At 35.8% G+C, this 20,448-nt stretch overlaps 1 protein-coding gene across 1 annotated transcript; it reads right to left on the reverse strand.

Moving 5' to 3' along the window:
• Positions 1-14,247: 14,247 nt before the first annotated feature.
• Positions 14,248-14,793, reverse strand: LOC138902068 (uncharacterized). The gene has a single exon (XM_070189878.1). The coding sequence runs from the start codon at positions 14,791-14,793 to the stop codon at positions 14,248-14,250; it is 546 nt and encodes a 181-aa protein (XP_070045979.1).
• Between the last annotated feature and the right edge of the window lie 5,655 nt (positions 14,794-20,448).

Here is a 20,448-nt window from a genome sequence, read left to right on the forward strand (position 1 = left end):
TGTAGTATTAGTTTGCCAAAAAATTCCTCTTTTACAATGATAACATAGCTCACTATTTATAGCTATGTCTAGGAAAAGAAGTCTTTGGATCGTGCCTTTCTTTAATGTCAATTATGAGGGTCATTGATGAATATGTAACGCTGAGCATAAATGCCAAATTCCTTATAACGGGCAACGTACTTAATGATGTGGAATATTCTCCATTAAATGCTACCGGGCGAACAGTATTTATTGTATCCTTATTAGTGTTATTCTTTCTGGTGATAGACGGGACCGTTGCCTTCGATTTTAACTATCACCGTCTTAGATTTCACGTGTCCCTCTTTTGGGCGACCACGTAGCATCACATATTTTAACCTATACAATAAACATAATAATCAGTATACATTGAGGTCATTAAATATCATAACAAAGTCTAGAAAGTAACACTTAATAGGCTCGTATAGTGTAGATTTTGTTTATTGTAGACCTATATTTTCGTAGTTTTATGACTCTTATATTACCAAAAGAGTCGCCATTTGCCATAAAACCCACCAACAAGAAAGAGAAATAAGAAAATGGTCCAGAATTTTATCTTAACATAACTTATTAATTTAGTTTTGCTTTTGTATCTGTCTTGTTCTTATGTTGAAAACATCATTATCGTCATCAGTTCAATCTTTTCTTCTTCTTTAGTTCCTTTGTATAAACTTCTCATGCCAACTTTTGCGACGAAATATGAGAGTATCATTATAAGAAATATAATAAAAATTTAAAAACATATATATATCAATATTCTTCATGTCTAAGAAAATGATATAGTACAATTTATCCACACTTATTCTGCTAATTGTGTCGAGTTTATAATAAATTATTAAAATAGCTTATGGAGTTTCGAATAAATAAACTTCAACGTGCACATGAAACTGTTTTGCATAATCCTTTTACTCTTTCGTTTTAAAACGATAAGAGAATATTTAATTATTTATACAAGACTAATTCATACTCATCGAACAAATATTCTAGTGGAAAAGCTCCAATATAAACAAGACATAAATCGTACTGTTCCAGAATTAAATTTTAATATATATCTCTCTTTTGACCTTTTATTATTTTGACTTGTTAAAAATAAGTTACTTTAGGCCTACTACACTATTTTGACCTGCAATTGGAACACGAGAACAATTGAATCTTTGTTCCGTCTTAACGACGATGCTTTTAGTTCTAATCGATGAAATAATATTTTTCTTTACAATACGACAACATAAGTACTTGGTTAGTTATGAGTATACTGAATTTTTGTAAGGAAAAAATGAATATACTGAATTTATTATTTGAATCTTATGAATTATTATTTTAAATGTATATTACGAATAGAATTGATTTTCACTTACAAATATTTTGCAAACTTCTTTTCTCAAATGAATTTTATGTTCAAACATATCTTCGACTTTTTACAAACCCTTTTTAACTTCAATCTTAAATAGGATTAACTATTATTTTTTCTTTCAACTTCAATTCAAATATTGTCCTGTTAAATTAGGATCTATTAAGTTATGTGGCCAAATACATATGCAGCCTCGAAATTAGTCCCTTATTTTCATTTGATCGCTTCAACTCAAATCAGTTTTTATTGAACACTTTAACTCGTCCAAAAGTATAGCTATTAGACAGGCAAAGTGTATATTCTTCACTTTCTTTGAGTGCATTCAATACTAAAGTAAATATAAACTTTTTCTTTTTATTCTCTTCTATGTTCCTTGTCTTCTGAAACCATGTATACGATGATCTCTGACAAACTTTTCATGGCCAATTACACCATCTTTCACAATCCCTTTACCACGGGAGGGGGTGATTACTTTCTATTTTCCTTTTTTCTTCACAAAACTCCTTTTTAAATAAGTTTTTGGGCCCAAAATACACATGGGTTTGTTTCATTTATCAAACAGCCACATCATTTTTTTTGACTGATTGTTAGTGAGTCACTCAATAGATACACTTTTAACATACATTAAGTGTCTAATAGGAAATAGTCTAAGGTAAAGTGTCTAAATAAAAAACGATCAAGTTTAAGGGGCTGTGTAATATTAGTTAGAAGAATTAACCTAAATAGCCGCTCACCCAATCGCTTAAACTAAAAATAACCAGTGGAAGTATAATGTATGCATAATTTATGTATTATATATGTATAATGAATGTATAATCTATGTATATGGCTAGAAAAAATAAATAATAAATATAACCGGCTATTTATGTAAAGATCCCTATTAGTTAAAGTGTCTTTCCAACGGGCCATGTTCATGATCAGAATGATGGGTCTTACCACATTATATGGGCCTTTTAATAAGGTCCATACTTTCTCTCTTGTTTCTGTTTTGTTTAAATCTTTTTCCGTCCATATCTTTTCTCTTCGGAATGGACTTGAACACACAAACTAAAATGCCAAATCCATTTGTCATCAATCGAGAAGTTTTTGTCCAAAATTATCATTTTATTTTGAATAAAATTATTTTGTCCAAATAGCTTATGAAAAATTGTACTCTTTTTATTTAGGAAATTTTACCTCATATAGCAAAGATATATAAGTGGGTGAGTTGTGAATAATGTGTGGTACTTGTTAGAGTAAGTGAGTGAGTTGTGAATAATGCGTGGTACTTGTAAGTCAAATCTTGAGGTGAAGATGTTACGCTTTTATGCTTTGTCTATTTTAAGTATTCTTGGTGTGATGAGTTAGGAGAATTGTTTAAAAAGGTCGTGTCCATATAAAGTGTAGTTTGATTGCTCGAGAACGAGCAATGGTTTAAGTCTGGGGTGTTGATGATAGGTTATAATTACGTATTTTAGTCGCTTATTACACTCTAATTTACTGCACTTTAATTGAGTTTGAGCTTTAATCGCTAGTATTTTGCACTAATTGTGTGTTTTATGCCTTGTAGGAGTGATTCTGAGCTATGTAGATGTTATGGAATGAATTCAAGTGATTTGGAGCTTTGAAGTCTGAGTAAAAGTCCAAAAACTTAAGCCGGAATTGTGTTCGGGGATCAACGGATGATAGTTAAGAACGAACGAATAATCGAGTAGGCATATTGCGCACTGTCTAGTAAAATACACATAACGTTTCGCTCAGAATTTCAGTTGAGCTCCACAATATATGGTTGAAAATCTAATTCAAAGGGCTACAACTTTCATGTTTTAAGTTTTTCCAAATTCCAAACATAACAGGGTGAAAACTGTGGTCGAATCCGCAGATCTGACCGCTGATGTGAGGCAGAATATTGGGTAAAATCCGCGGCCAAATCCGCGGCCGCGGATGTCCTGACCTGAAAAGGTGTCCTTTTTTACGTAGGAGAAGGTATAATTGTTTGGGCCCGACTCTACTTGGTATATATACATGAAAAACGGTTTTTTGAGGACCTTGGACATACTTTTGACATAATTTAGACCTAAAGAGGCTAAGGAGACTGGGGATTCGACCTAAGGAGGTAAGAATACGCGAGAAGCAAGGAGGAAGATTCAACCTCGAGTTTTTTCCTTCTTCTTTCTACTTTTCATTATTGGTTATGACTTTTAGTACTGTAGTTTTTACATACTATTATGAGTAACTAATTTGTTATCTAGGGTTTTGATGGAACCTCTTGGAGGATGAATTCTTGTTATGTTTTAATATAATTTAACCTTTGAATTTGTCTATTTGTTAAACTACGTGCTTATTTCAATTGATTGAATGGCCATCGATTGACTGTGCCTATTTATTATGTGTTTCTTGAGAAAGAATACATATTTAGGTGGTTGTTGAACAACGTCACACCTAACGTATGTGAGAAATCAATACAACGGGTTTAAATGTAGGTTTAGAAATAATAAAGCCTTGACGTGATCATAATGAGCAGTTAGATATAGCCAACTAGCGTAGTTCGAGAGAATATGTCTAGTAAATTGTTGTAGTTGCTCGAGAGAGAATTACGACACCTAAAGTGCTCACGATCAGTAGAGAATACATAAGCAAAATTGTAGGGAACATAGCGGGAAAGATTCCAACATTTGGGAAAATCATAACTCTAGACCTTCTAAATTTAACCTCCAACCCTTAGTATCTTTAATTGCTAATTTACTACTTTAGTTTCTTAGTTAATTAGTTAGATATAAGAATCTTAATCTTTATAACTTAAAAATTTATTCGAGCTTGTCTTCTTAGCGATATTGAATAATTATGGCGAAACCTTAGTTCTCTGTGAGATTCGACTCCGGACTTTTAGACCGGATTATATTTACAGCGATCGCTTATCCTTTTTTAGACTAGAGTTGGGCGTGATCAAATTTTGGCGTTGTTGCCGGGGAACTAACGGTGTAGCTGTAGGTGTACATATTTCTAGGTTGCAAGTTTGAACTTTTATTTTTGTTTTCTTGTATCTTATTAATTTTTAAATTTTTATTTTTGACTTGAGAGACGTGGCATCTTGGAATTATGAACTTCGGCAGAAATCATGCCTAATAATAATAAGTACACGATACTTTAATATTTTAAATTGCAGATTGTGAAGCTAATTGATAAATTGTAAATTATTGAATTTAATGAATTAATTATTTCTGCTTGTTAAGAAAATTATTGTTGTTCACCTAAAATTACTTTGGCCATAGTTCAAAAGTCCAATCTATCAAACGAAATAAATTTTGCAAGGGTGGCCACGGAGATACATATAAGCCGATCATGTAAATTCACGACATGGACTCTTCATTCCCATAATCACAAAGTTAAGAATGTGGCAAGTTCTCTCCCATGCTTAGGACGACGAATCCTTAAATGAGAAGTACACTGGAGTGATTCCCTAACTTTTGGTGGCGAATTTCATTATGTTCCCGGTTATTGGGAGTGGACCGAAGATATCCTTAGTAGGAGCCATCGGATATTGAGGGCCACCAATATTTATGATGTTGTCTATGCTTCATTGTTTACTTATGATCATTCTACATGTATCATACAAGCATTTTGTGAGGCTTGGTGCCCTCTTACGAACACGTTGCTCACCTCTGTAGGAGAGTTATCCATATCCCTTTGGGACTTGTACACTATTGGGGGGTCTGCCTTTAATGGAGTCTCCTTATGAGGAAGTTATTCCAAATACTCGAGAACTTACAGGTTCTAACGACAAAGATAGAAAGTTCCTTCTACAAACTTGTCAGGAATTATTTGATGCATATCACCAACTCCTAGAGGGAAATACTAAAAGTCCTGATGTCCCTGTGAGAATATGGATAGAGTTTTGGTGCAAAAATATTGCAAAGTATGAACAACCTCCAATGAGAAAAGAAAAGAAGTCAGCTCGTCCCAAATCAACACAAAACCCTACCAGAGCCATTAATAAAATGGTTAATTGTTCAGAATTTGAAGATGCACTATTTATTAAATTAGGCATTAGAAGCAATAAGAAAGACGAAGTATACTCGGATGAATTTCTATCATGTTGGTTATGTGTCTTTGTGCTCCCTACAAAAGAAGGCGATTTTATTCGGCTTGAGACTTTCAAGATTGCAGGCCTTCTAGCATGTGGGCAAAGAATTAACCTTGTTGTTCCAGTCTTAGCTAGCATCTACAGGGGCTTAAACACAATTTCAAACGGCTCACCTCTCGATGCTTCTAGAGTTTGCTTCCCAGTTTATTATGTGTATGGTTAGTTGGCATGTTACTTCAAGACTCATTTTTTTCTAACAAATAGGCCAGCTACTCGTATGATGTCCATATATATTCAGGTGAGGGAATATCGAGATACTTTGGAGATGAAGACGCGAGAAAACACATTCATGGAGGAGAAAGTGCCGCAAGGGCTTCCACAATGCCAAGTAATTCTCAACCGTATTACTATCATGATGCTGGAAATGAGGAAGAGTCCGAGTCAAATTATTTTATGAGTATTCGCTCGAATTACATTCCTTTGAGAAATGTATCAACCTTCATCGTGGAGCCTTATAGCCCTTATCGCTTCAGTCGTCAATTCAGTTTTATCAAGGCATCCCCGGTTGCTTGGATCAAGATTTTTATGAGGTCTCTTTAGAAAAAGGATTGGAACATTTACGAACTTGTGTGTTGTCTAAAAGTAGGTCAAAGGCCACATTTTCCCTTATTATGCCCAAGATGAAGAAGTATGCCTCATCCGATTATAAGTCTTGGTGGGAAAGAATGCATGAAAACTTTCTTGAAAACCACTTGCAATCTTTAGTGAATACCACATTACTGCTATGACTTTAGATGTCATGCCTTAAGAGCATTACAAGGAGGACAAACCTCCTACTCTAAAATCTAAATTGGTTGTACCACGCAACATCAAGGGACTTCCATATAAAGAATTTCAAAAAAGAAGGGACCTTCTCTGGCTCATCAAGTCAATGAGGGTTCCTTTCCATTAGGCATTGTTATTCCTACCTCCAAGAAATGTCCATCCCAAAATGAGAACGATAGTAGTCATGGCGATCAAAACTTCAAGTGGGTGAAGTCATATTCAAACAAACAAGGCGACACTGATTTGGGTGTAGTCGAGATTACTGACAGCATTGGCAGTGCTTCAAGGACTTTGACGGCTATTAAAGAGGTAGTGATTAAAACTTTCATATTACCTTATAATATCTAAGTAACTTCACTAACTGCCTATCTTTTTTTATGCATCCAAACGGTGTCGATATTTCAATAACGTCACACCAAAGCAAGCCACAAGGTAGTAGTAAATCTGTAGCGGAGCCAGACTCGAGGAAATCACTTCCAACATCTAAGTAAGACCTAGAGGCGACTTCCATTCCTAATCATGGAGCAGAATTTGGGCCTAATTTTCACCAATGATCAGCACCATTAATGTCTATCTTTGACGGAAGAAAGGTTGTCTTGACTCTTCTCAAGAATTTCATCTTGAATGCGTGGGCTAAAATTCATGCCAATCTCTCCGACCTTGCTACAGATAGTGCTTTTGCTCTTCTATTCGAGATCCAAGTGATTCTTGAGGAGATGGATGGTAAGGGTGAGGATATTTTCCCTCTAAAAGACCTATTAACGTCTTTCTTTGAGCTCTACACTTCATATGACCAAGCACGATCAACTCTTTCTGATAAGGTTGTGGACGTTGAAAAATCAAAGTCATTTTTAAAATCCAAGGAACACCTTGATCTTGTCTTGACTGAAAAGGGGAGAAGGTCAAGAAATTGTCTGCCACCAGTCAGTCTCTCAAAGAGGCTAAGGAGAAGGTGAGATAGTTAAGAGCTCTCCGAGATGCTACCAAAAAAGAGGTTGAAGAAATTGAATCTAGAGTCTCATCTGCTGAAGAGGAGTATCGTAGATGTTCTAATTTTTCCTTGGAGACTGCTGATGACTTGGACGATGTGGAGATGAAGAAATAACATTTAGAGGCCTCCATTAAAGATTTAGTCAATTACAAGTTATGTTTAGATTAGCCTACATAGAGTATTTTATTTGTATATTTTTTTCTTGCATTTGATTTAACTAGCAGATATTCTTAGAAATAAAAACTCTTTTTTATTTATTTTATATCACACGTTTTCATTGATATCTCTTTTTTTCCCTTTGCAGTTCAATATCAATATTTACTTGCTTAGCATGATGTATTGACATCCACAAATAGAACTTGGCTTTCTTTTAAATATCGTCGTCGTTCATGTCTCGAAGTTCTTTGTATTTGAATATACATCCTCCCTTTCCTTTGAAGATAATATTGTTCATCACCTTTGTACCTTTGTGGTAATAAGTATATATCTCAAAGTGAGAACGTCAAAAATATAAGCCATTTGATTTCTTACAAACTAAACTTTAAAATCTAAGACATATCCAAAATTCAAAATCAAACACCTTCAGAATCGCCCCGGGTAATATTTTGAAACCAACTTTATATTCCACCACGTTGACAATTTCAGATTTGCGCAATCTCACTAAAAAATTCATATCTTGGTGTAGAAATGTCGAAATTATAAACTGTTTACTTTCTTAAAAACTAGACTTCAAAATCTAGAATATATCCAAAATTCGGAATCAAACATCTTCAGAATTTCCCCAGATAATATTTTGAATCCAACTTTACATTCCACCATGTTGACAATTTCAGATTTGTGCAGTCTCACAAAAAAATTCATATCTTGGTGTAGAAATGTCGAAATTACGAACCCGTTTAATTTTTTAAAAACTAGACTTCACCAAAATTTCCAGTCAAACACCTTCAGAATCGTCCCCGACAATATTTTGAAATCAACTTTAGATTCCGGCACGTTGATAATTTCGGATTTGCGTAGCTTCACCAAAAAATTGATATCTTGATGTTGAAATGTCGAAATTAAGAACTGTTTGATTTATCAGAAATTAGAATTCAAAATTCAAGACATATCAAAATTTAAAATTGAATTCCTCCAGGATAGTTCTAGGTAATACTTTATGTTTTACCTTCGCATTTATCCACGTTGTGATTTTTAGCTTTAAGCGCTTTTGCCCAAAAAGGTAATACCTTGACATAGAAGTACCATTAAATCAAGAACCATTTTAATTGGAGACGTTATGGATTTTACGGATTCGACTTCTGTACTTGGCGGTCTTTTGAAGACTTCCACTCGAAAAATGGCGACCTTAAAATTTTAACTTTAAGATTTCTCCTCCTTCAAGATGACTATAACCATCCCCTCAAAGATAATAATCTACTATCGAGCCTATAGACTTGCCCACATGAGTCATCAACCTTTTGATAAGTTAAAAGATACATGTAAGCCCCATTTTTAGGTGCCAACAAGTAAATTTTATTCCGTCATGCCTTACTTGAACGGGGTTAGGGGAGATATATATTTTTTTAACTCATGCGACTGAACTTAGAATGAAACTCTAAGATGCCTACGTACCTTGGTGAATATGATCAATTCATACCGTAGTTCAGAATTGGTGAGTTTTTTTTAATGTCCTAACTTTTGCCTAGGCTGCTTCTTTTGAAGTTTTCAACCTAGTAGACCCTTTTTTTTTGTTGAGCCGTACATAGTTTACACTCTTGCGGGTCAGGAGTAATATGCTGTTTATGATCTTGCATTAAGGGCATTGCAACTTCAAGGATAATACTTCTTTAAGAATTTTCCATTGATAGAGTCGATTCTCATGCCATCTGCATCAACCAGCTTGTAGGCAACCACTTGAATAAGCTTCTTGCACGATATATGGCCCATCCCATTTTGAAGTGAACTTCCCTACGAGTTTATGGGAAGTAATAATGGATTTTCTTATGTCAAGGACTTGATCTCCTACTTGAAAGGATCTTGGGTGTACTCTTTTATATTAAAGGCGCGAGATAATCGAGCCTGATAACACTCAAGACTCTTTTGATCTTCCAACCTCTTCTCATCAAGAGCCTCCAACTCTGCTAATAGAAGTCGAGCATTTTCTTCATCAGTGATCCCTTCTTGAATATCTAATCATAATAAAGGTATTTGACGCTCGAATGAAAAAATGGCTTCGACTCCATAGAGGAGTGAATAAAGGGTCGCTTGTGTTGGCGTGCGGTGAGTTCTTCTATATGCCCACAGAGCTTCTTACGGTCATGCCAATCTTGTCTGGATTTGGAGACAACTTTCTTTAACAAGTTGCATAGAGTTTTGTTGAATGCCTGAGCTAGACCATTGGCGGCAACATTGTACATCGGAGAGTTACGTTGCTTGAACCAAAGAAATCACAAATCTTGTTCATCAACCTATTATCGAATGACTTGCCATTATCCGTTATTATGTAACGAGGAATGCCAAAGTGATAGATTATGTTTACTCGGATGAAACTTGCAACATTTTCCTTCTTTACTTCCTTAAGAGAAACAACTTCAGCCCATTTTGAGAAGTAGTTAGTTGCAACCAAGATGTATAGGTGCCTACCAGAGGACTTTGACAGTGGTCCAACAACATCCAATCCCAAGCGTCAAATGTCCAGGATGCAAGAGTTAGGTGCAACACTTCGGGAGGCTGATGAATAAAATTTGCGTGTAATTGGCAAGTCTTGCATCTTCAAGCGTAGTCCAAGAAATCTTTTACCATCGTTGGACAATAATATCCCATAATTTTAATATGAAATTGGAGCTTTGGTCGAGATTGGTATGACCCACATACCCTAGAATGTGCTTCTTCCAAAGCTTGGAGTGCTTCATCTTCCCCTAAGCATTGCAAGAGTACTCCCTCAAATGATCTTTTGTATAGAGCATTTTTGTAGTAAAGGAAACGAGGTGAACGACGGCGGATTTCAATCCTTCTCCTCGGATTATCTAGAAGTATCCCGTAGCTTAATAATCAATGATGGGTTATCTCCATTCTTCCTTTTAGCTTCATAAACAACGACAAGATGCTTGAGTTCATTTTCTTCACTTTCACCCTCATTTGGCAGTGGTACAACCCTTTTTGGCAGATAGTTACTTGCGCTTGATCAGGCAGGGTTAACGATAAATCTAGGGCAGCTAAAGAATCAACCTTCTTGTTTTCTTTCCTAGGTACATGTTGAATAGTCACATCACCGAACCACCCCATTAATTTTTTAGCATAATCATGATATTTGCATAGTTCAAGTTTCTTGACTTCGTAACTATTTAAAAGCTGGTTGATCGCTAACTGAGAGTCATCAAAGACTTGCAATTGTAACTGCTTCATTTCGACAGCCATTTCAAGCACAAGTATTAATGCTTGATACTCAACAACGTTGTTGGAGCAGAGTTACACCAACGTAAAAGAGTAGATCAAGACCTCACCTTGAGAAGTGACAAATACTACGCCAGCACCAGCTCCTCCGCGATGTGCAGCACCATCAAAGTACATCTTCCATGGAGGTTGAACTTCAATGACAAGTGCGTCTTCATCAGGTAGTTCGTCAGTTAGCTCCTAATCATCAAGTATAGGGTGATCTGCCAAGAAGTCCGCTAATGCTTGTCCTTTTATAGCCTTTTGAGGGATGTACACAATTTCAAATTGTTGAAACTAGAGGTACCACCTTGCTAGTCGATCACTAAGGACAGGGTTTGACATTACGAACTTGGTGGGATTTGCTCAAGAAACAAGACGAATGACATGAGCTTGAAAGTAGTGCTTTAACTTTTGGATTGGAAAGACTAGCGCCAAACATAGCATGGTCCCACTTTAAAGGAACACCTTTTTTCATAAGGCGGCTGAATGGTTGGGACCTCCCATCTAGGTTTGAGATGAATCTCCTAAGGTATACTAGCTTTCTTTACAGATTTTATCAATTCATGAATATCCCGAGGCTCGGGCATTTTCAAAATGGCATCCACTTTGGCTTGATCAATTTCGATCCCTCGATGTTGGGAACTTTCCAGAAGTAATTCCAAAGGCACATTTCAATGGATTCATCCTAAGTTGGTACCTCTGGAGCAACTCAAACACCATTCTCAAGTCTTTCAAGTGGTCGCTCTTCTTTCTTGATTTTACCACCAAGTCGTCAACATAACATTCGATATTATTGTGGATAAGATCATCAAAAATATTCTGCATAGCCCTTTTCTATATAGCACCAGTGTTCTTCAAGCCAAAAGACATTACCTTGTAGCAATAATTACCCTTTGGGGTACGGAATGCAGTAAGCTCTTTATCTTTTGGTGCCATGCAAATATGGTTATAGCCCAATGAACTGTCCATGAAAGACATTGCCTTATAACCAGTATTAGCACCGATCATCAGCTCTGGAATAGGAAGCGAGAATTTATCTTTGGGACACGCATTATTGAGATCCCTGAAGTCAACACACACTCGAATCTGGCCATTCTTCTTCCTTACATGGACAATACTTGAGACCCATGTTGGGTATTTAACTTCATGAAGAAATCCAGCTTCGATGAGTTTGTTAACTTCAGTTTCAATCAGGGGAACCAAGTCTAGCCTAAAATGCCTTTGAGCTTGCTTAACAGGACGAGTACCATTCTTGACTGCATGGTGATGGACTGCTACTTTGGGATCCAAATCAGACATCTCCTTGTAACTCCAAGTAAAGACAGCCATCAACTCCTTGAGTAACTTGATATAAGTGTTTTATTCATCGACTGCTAGTAAAGTACTTAGGTAAGTAGCCATTGGTTCTTCATCAGTGCCAAGGTTAACTTCTTTTAAGGCATCAACCGTCGTCTTCACCCCTTCTTCAAGTTCAAGGGGAGTATCTTTCGTATCTTCATCTTCTTGAGGATCCCCATCATTGAAAGATATGTGGTAACACCAAGAAATATCCTCCAATTTTTCGTCAACCTTCATTAGAGATGAAACATATTGCTCGTCTTCTACAGTAACGTGATATGAAGAGCCCACACTTTCTTCATCTTCATCACGTTTCTTGGTGTAGACCATAGTATATGTCGTCACCTTCATTACCTCTTCATATGAAACAACAAGTTTTGTTTGTCGCCTCATTCTAGAAGGAACCAAACTTTTGAAATCCTTATAGATCTTCTGGATTTTGGGTGAAGCGGGTGTTCTTATGCTTTGATAATTTCTCTGGAACTTGTTCTCTTCTTTAATTTACCCAATCTCTCAAATACGGAAGTCGTCACAGTTGATTTTCCAAGTCGATCGAAGACAGAAGGCTTATTGGAAGTGGCAGGTTCATCTTTCGTAGTGATATGATTATTGCTTGCCCTTCTTATAGAGATGCGAACAGGTAGTGGTTTCTTCTACCCTATACCTTCACGTGGTTGCCTTGTAGCAGCTTCTGACGGGAGCTTCCCTAATTTGATGGATTATTGGAATTATATCCAGCTTTTGCAAATAGCTTGTAAGCATTAGGATCAAAGCCTTTATCTGTACGTTTCGTAGGGAGTGCCATATTCTGCGAATGATTTTGGGTCACAAACCCTACAAGTAGCGTTGAGGGCCTTTTTACTGCCTCAATTCCTTTGATTGGAAGAGTTAACCCTCTTAGCAAATTGGTTTGGAGATTGGATGATTCACTTTCCTCCTTCTTCTTTTTAGGGACATAGCGGAGCGCAAGAGTTACTTTCTTGCCATAAGGCATGGCGTTCCCTCTATGAGATTTATTTGAGTTAGGGTATACCTCCTCAACAACAACTTTGGTTTTGTCGGAAATCACCTCAGCTCTTTCAGTCGTGGACTCATCATTCTTGCCCTTCATGATATCATCAACTTTTAACTCATTCACAATACGATTCTTCAAGTAGAACTTTGCATCGGCGAAGTGTGACTCAGCCTCAGTGAATGACTTGTCATCAGCAACTATCTTGTTCTCGACTTCACCCTCACAATACTTCAAACATTGAGGGTAGGTAGATGAAACCACTTTATTCTCATGTATCCAAGGCCTTAAAAGCAAGACGTTGTATAAAGTCTTTGCATCAATCATATGCAACCATGCACTTGATTGCATATCTTCAATGGTGATTCCCAACTTGATAGCACCTATGGCTCTTTTCCCCCCTTGGTTGAATCCTTAAATCATCATACGACTTTTCGAGAGTTCGTTCATGGGAATATCAAGTTCTTTCACAGTGTGAATTGGAAAGATGTTTACTAAGGATCCTCTATCAACCAAAATTTGATTTACCCTTTCATCGCGCATATAGCCAACCAAGTACAATGGGCGGTCATGAGAAATGTCACCTAGTAGAAGATCGTCATTCATGAACGTGACTTTTTCCTCACAAATATTAACTTCTTGAGGAATGGACTCGATGAGCTTTTCCGAAGATAGTGCCAATGGTAGGTCATCACTCTTTTCTTCCCCTTTGCCAACATGGCAACAAAAGGCCTCACTACCATCATGGGAAATCTTCGTGCAGAACCAACTTGGCAAGAACTCCTCCAAGGACACTGGATGTCGTGTTTTTTAGGGTGGCGCACTTCCGCTTTTGCCTTATTCAAATGCTTAACTGGATTTCGTTTCTTTGGTCTTTTTACCATCATTTTCCTTGTTGGTTATTCTATTGATCCTTTTCGTGGGCTCTTTTTGTGGCGCCTACGACGAGTCACCAACGTCCAACCTTCATCATTAGGTTGATCTACTTCGACTTTGTTATTCTCCAATAATTCTTCATCTTTGATTTCTTTTCAAATGCATAGCTCATCTAGACTGAATGAGCCAAAGGTTATAAAGACTTGGTTCGCACTTGCCTTCTCATCTTTAAGCACGAAATTCTTTTCACGAGCCAAGTCCATAACCTTTTCCTTAAAGACAAAGCACTTCTCAAGAGGATGACTCACAAGTCGATGATATCTGTAGTAATTTGGGTCATCAATTTTCCCATCTTCATTTGGCTATTTCATCTCCAAAAGCTCAATGAGCTTTAACTCGAAAAGTTCTTCAAAATTTGTAGGCACATCAGAATCTAGAAATGGATACTCCTTTTCTTGCACTTCTTTTAGAGTCAACTTTCCACTCGGCTTATCTTGAAAAGAAGTTGATTTCACACTCTGTTTCTTGTACTTGAAACTTTCTCTCCTAGGAATGACTTGTGAATCAAGCCGCACGTCTTCGTCCATAACCTGAGTCGCGCTACTGAACTTGCACTCCAAGTATTCTATTTTGGTCCTGCTCAACTTGAAACCTTTAGACTCCAGGGTGTGCCTCCAAACCTTTAACCTTTCGTTAACACCACCTCGCGTCTCGTCAATCAGGATAATGTCATCTGTAAATAACATGCACCACGGAATTTTCCCTTGAATGTGACGCGTCAGAGCGTTGATTGCCAGGGCAAATAGAAATCGGCTAAGGGCTAACCCCTGATGCAATCTCATCACAACCGGAAAGTGTTCGGAGGCCCCTCCCACTGTTCTCATCCGAGTCTTAGCTCCACCGTACATGAATAGCCCTAATGTATGCAACAGGAACACCACTTACCTCCAAACATCTCCACAACACCTCCCTTGGCACCCTATCATAAGCCTTCTCTGAGTCGATGAACACTATGTAAATCCCGCTTCTTCTCCTTATACTGCTCCATCAACCTCCTAACAAGGTGAATGCCTTCTGTAGTTGAACGCCCCCGCATAAACCTTCCAGCACCTATAGGTCAATATAGCTTGAGGTGAAACTGGCTTCAATTAAAAAAAAAGTCTCATACCTTATAATAAACCATAATATTTTCTTTTAAATGTTTCTTAGAAAAATATCATCTTTCCAATTTGCACGAGTGATGCAATTAGAACTCTTTTCGGCTGATGAATCTTTTGGAAGCTAAATGTCGTCAAAGTTGATGTCTTACCTTTTTATCTTTAATACAGTATATATATTCATTTGAGGGGGCGTGGGGAAAGGATTCTTCTAGTTTTGGCACAAATATTCCACAACTTCAATTATTACATCCATTTACAAGCAATCCCATTTGTTTACACTTGAATTAGATAAACCATAAATCATGTGATGGAGACTTGTAGAGGTGAATGTTTGCAAAAAAGGAAAAAAGAGTGGTAGTTCCTTTGCTGTCCCATTGTTTTTTTTATTTTTTTATTTTATGTTAATAGCAATAACCTAGTCACTATAAATTCCCCTTATAGCACGCAAACATATTTCTATACTTTTAAGCCAAGTTTTGTCAAAAGTAGCAAGAAATTTAACGCCACTCTTCAATTCAAAGCAAGCTGTAAATTCTTATTTTCGCATAAGTAAGGCTAGACTTATTCAAATTCTAACCCACTTCCAACTGGCAAGCATTAATTTGTATTGAGTCCTACCCTCCTTTTTCCTACAATTCTCTTCACCTTTGAAAAAAGAATCAAGAATTTCGTGAATCTATTTCCTTTTTAGTTCGTGCAAAAAAGAATGGTCTCTTTCCTTATTTGAAAACAATTTATCTTTATGCAATGATTTATAGCCACACAAAATATATGTGCTTCATTCTACACCACAAGTTAAAAAGTCTTCTCTCTTTTTTTAAACTCCGTATCCAGTCTAATGAGTTTACATAAATTGAAACGGAAATATAATATTATATTAACAAATGCAACGACTGGCTGGCTGTCTGGAGGTGACAAATAGTTTGTGGAATTCGTCGAAGTTGGCTGAAATATAATAATTATTTTAAAAAAAATAAGTGCAACTGTTCCTTCATTTCTCTACCGTGATGAAGACAGTGGCAGACATAGTTTTGGCCAAAAGTACTTTTGACAAAACAAAAAAAATACTTTTTGACAAAAAAAAATATTTTTGGCCCAAAAAAAAAGCTTGGTGAAACGGGATAATAGCTTATAGACAGTAGCTACATGTGGACAACTCATTATCTTTGCCTCGACTTATATACAAATATGGACAAAAATTTGAAAATTATAAATTGGAGGTAACAAAATCAATCCATTTTTTAGTAATCCGTCAAATTTGCTCAAATTTAAACAAGTTGGGTTATGAATTATGATTCGTTTATTTGCTCGACTCCGCGGGTTGAACTCGAAATGTTCCATCAATCTATTGGGTCAGAACATGCATAAATAGTATAAGGGATGCGAGTCAAATGCTAGATTGGGAGTTATATAAATTTGAAAGAACTTAAAATTAGTGGTGTATATAAACCGGGTTGGATTGGATTTTATCAAAACCAAACCAAACCAACTATATTGGTTTGGATTGGTTCGATTTTGTCGGATTTTTTTTGTTACATGAATATTATTTTAATCTTACTTTGTGAAAGTTATAGATAAAATTTTGATAAGTGAATATATATTTCTAAAAATTTAAAAAATTGACAAACATATAATCTATTAAAATATTCTTGTGAAAATTATTTTTAGTAACTATGATAGTTATTTTCTTAGTTGTCTAACAATAATTTTTTGTTGATGTACGCTTTCAAGGTTAACCGAATTTAATAATTAAACATAAAAATCAATATAATACCTAAATAATGATATGTTCTATTTAATTTTAAATTATCAAAATACCACTTCAAATTTGAAAGAGATATAAGAAACTTGACATATGAATATGGAAGAACAAAGAGATGATTGACGCATTTCAATAACACTTGATAAGTAAGGCGATACAACTATTATTTAAAATAAATAAAAATAAATGCACTTTATAGTTCTATTAAATATTACATCCTATGAGAGGATCCCAAATATTTCTAGATATCTTTTAAAAGAAAAATTCAATATAAAGTCTTAAAAGTATATATAAAAATTATTATATGTCGGTTTGGATCGAATTTTTTTACTCAATACCAAACCAAATCAAGCTAAACCTAATCGAATTTTTTAATTGATTTGATCTGACTTTTTAATTTTGTACGATTTTACGATTCGGTTTGGATATCCCTATTTAAAATCTGTGAAAAACATTCACATATGTTTTCTCAAAAAGCGAGAAAAGAGAGAGAAGAGATAGCCATGTGGGATAGATTGGTTATGACCCATTATTTTATCTATTTTAATATAACTTGACCCAAACAAACTTTGTGAAGGTTGAGTCATGACCTATTTATCGATTTGCCCCGCCTAATAGGACTCAATTTGCCCCGTTTGACATCTCTACTTTATGAAAATTCTACTTATGTTATGTTAACATCTATGTCTCACAATTATAATAGACGGAGTAGTACTCCATACTCATTGACTTGAAATATAAAATGCACCAATGATGATAAGAGACTTTACTGTGTTGGATATACAAGGCAGTCCGGTGCTGAATTCCAAGTTCACATAAAGTTCAGGGAAGGGGCGCATCCCAAAAGCGTATGATGTAGATAGCTTACGCTAATCCAACTATCATTGGCTGATTCCACAACTCAAATCTATGACTTATAGATTACACGGAGACAACTTTAGTATTGCTCCAAGGCTCCGCTTCCGAACTTTACTGTGCTGAACAGAGAAAAAGGTCACTTCCTGATTGATTCCTCTATTCTCAAGGCTCTTTTAGCTTTATAATATATATTCGTGAGCAACATTCAGATTCTTGGACATTTGTCTTCATCTTTATTTCATTGCCAATGTTTTAGCCAATCCAAGAATTCCAGTTTGTCATGTTACTTGGTCCCAATTTCTTGCAATGAATTATGCACAACTTGGGTTTTTCATCTTTATTTCATGTTCAGTGTTGGCTGTGGGCTCCCTGGAATCTGTACCACATCCTCAATTTCAGCAGCTATGCTTATAATTGTGTGGGAACAAAATTGTACAACTAGCCAACAGAATCCTAAGCTGCTGAATTTTCCTACTATGATTTAATATGAGTATTCGTGCACATAAACTGTTTGAATTTTTGTGCCTTTCCAACTCCAAATACCTAAATGCAGCTATTGCCTAATTTTGAAGCAAAGCTCACTAACATTGCCTTGCAAGATTAAAACAACTTCATATAAAAGTACAATCCCCACAACAAGAAGAATAAACTCGAGTTGGTAAATATCATTTTCAAAGACCACATTGTATGGTTTCTCTAAAGGCTTTGGTTGTAAGAGTGCTAACATATAACACGTAGGTTCGGTGGCGGACCCAAGTGGTGGCTAGCGGGTTCAACTGAACCGCTTCACAAAAAAATAATATTGTGTATATGTATAAATTAGGATTAAAGCTGTGTAAATTTTGCATAAATATTTTATTTGAACCCACTTGACAACTACTATTTTACCACTAAATTTATATATTTCTAAGATTGAACTCGCTTGCACAAAATCCTGGGTCCGTCACTGCGTAGGTTAGGTGCAAGTTACGTGTAACAGCCTAGTGACTAGTGATATAGTCATTAAAGTCTAAAGCTTGTCGCATTATATAATTCATCTAAACTCATGTGAACCAGCTTTGGTATCATGTGTAACCGTAAAAGTCACTAGTAATATTGTCCGTTTTGGGCCTAGAGCTGTTTAGCCAAGTTTTTTTGGGGGCCAAAAGTGCTTCTTTTTTCAAAAATTGAGGTGTTTGGCCAAGCTTTTAGAAGGAAAAAAAGTGCTTTTGAGGAGAAATAGAAGTAGTTTTGGAGAAGCAGAAAAAAATAGCTTCTCTCCAAAAGCACTTTTCTGAGAAGCGCTTTTGAGAAAAATACACTTAGAAGCAGTTTTTAGTTTTCAAAAGTTTGACCAAACACTAATTACTGCTCAAAAGTATTTTTCAAATTAATTAGCCAAATACAAAATGCTTCTCACCAAAAATACTTTTTTGAGAAAAACACTTCTCAAAATAAACAATTTTAGAAACTTGGCCAAATAAGCTATAAGGCTTGTTGCCTTATATACATTAGTATATCTAGGTGTTTTGCCCATGTGTAATTTGCCTAGGGCTGTCATATTACGAGTTTGAATTATGCTGTGAATAAAAGTTAAAGTCAGATATTTAAGTAAGAAAAAAGATAGAATATAAACTCATCATCCACCGAATTTTGAATAATGCTCCAACTGGCCTACGAGAATTTCTCGGTAACAGAAAATGTGTTGTGTTGCTTGGTATCATCTGCTTAAGAATTATGGCAGGTCTCTTCTAATACTAGTTTAAGGACGAATCCTGCTCATTGAATTTAGTGATAGAAATAAAATAGCAAAGCTTTTGTCATAATCCCAACAGATAAAACCGTGTCATTGTCTAGCCTTTTGGCACTACACATTAGGAATTCAAAATTTGAATGAAGCAAAATTGCAGCTTGTGAAAGGGCCAAAAAGGGTTTGGAATGTGGTCCCAATTTTAATTGCTATTCTAATACGGCAAGAGTTATTAAAAATTTAGCCAACCACCAATGGACCACTTCTGTTAATTCAAGTCCTAGTCTCAAAATAAAAATCATATACCCTAAACTAAAATGATGCACAACTACTCTTGAATTTTGGCCATTCATTCAAGAAATAGGATCAGAACTGAGCCTCAATTCTTGTTCTTTTCCATCTGCAAAGAGATAATAAGTACAAATTTTGACATTGAACTTTGTTTTCAAGACCTGACCACTTTTTTGGCCAAATCTCGTGAGGACAATGACATTTCTTGTTTTTTGGCAAAAGTTCAACAAAACCAGTGACAGATCACAGAACATCAATGGTTTTCAACTTCAGGACTCTCTTTTTTCTGTGGTTTGAACATGACTGATTCTTAGGGCAAACCCAATGTAAAATTTACCTATGCTTCCCACATGCGCCTCTTTTCAATAGTCACCATATATTTCCTTTTGCTTTCATTTTTATAAGGGTGATACCCGAACCGGCTTGTCTATACCTTCACTATTTTACTGGATATTACCTCTCATTAGCATGGCTGCACGAGTACGAAATAATTCTACCTACCAAGATTTAGGCAAATGAAAGAAAAATTGCCTAATGTTTTTTCGCTCTACTAGGATTTGAACTTTGATCTTTTATAGTTTTCACCCATTTTATTGAACGCTAGACGAACCTCTTAGATGCATACTTCGTTTTCCTTAAATACACTTTTAATAAACAAGAGAAAATTCCTCTTTTAAATGGTGCAAGTGTTCTCTGAAAAGAAAGTGAGCTTCCTTCTATAAGGAATCAATTGAGAATGAAATGCAAGCCATTTGTTCTGTCC

Source organism: Nicotiana tomentosiformis, chromosome 11 (genome assembly GCF_000390325.3).
Source record: "Nicotiana tomentosiformis chromosome 11, ASM39032v3, whole genome shotgun sequence".
NCBI lineage: Eukaryota > Viridiplantae > Streptophyta > Magnoliopsida > Solanales > Solanaceae > Nicotiana > Nicotiana tomentosiformis.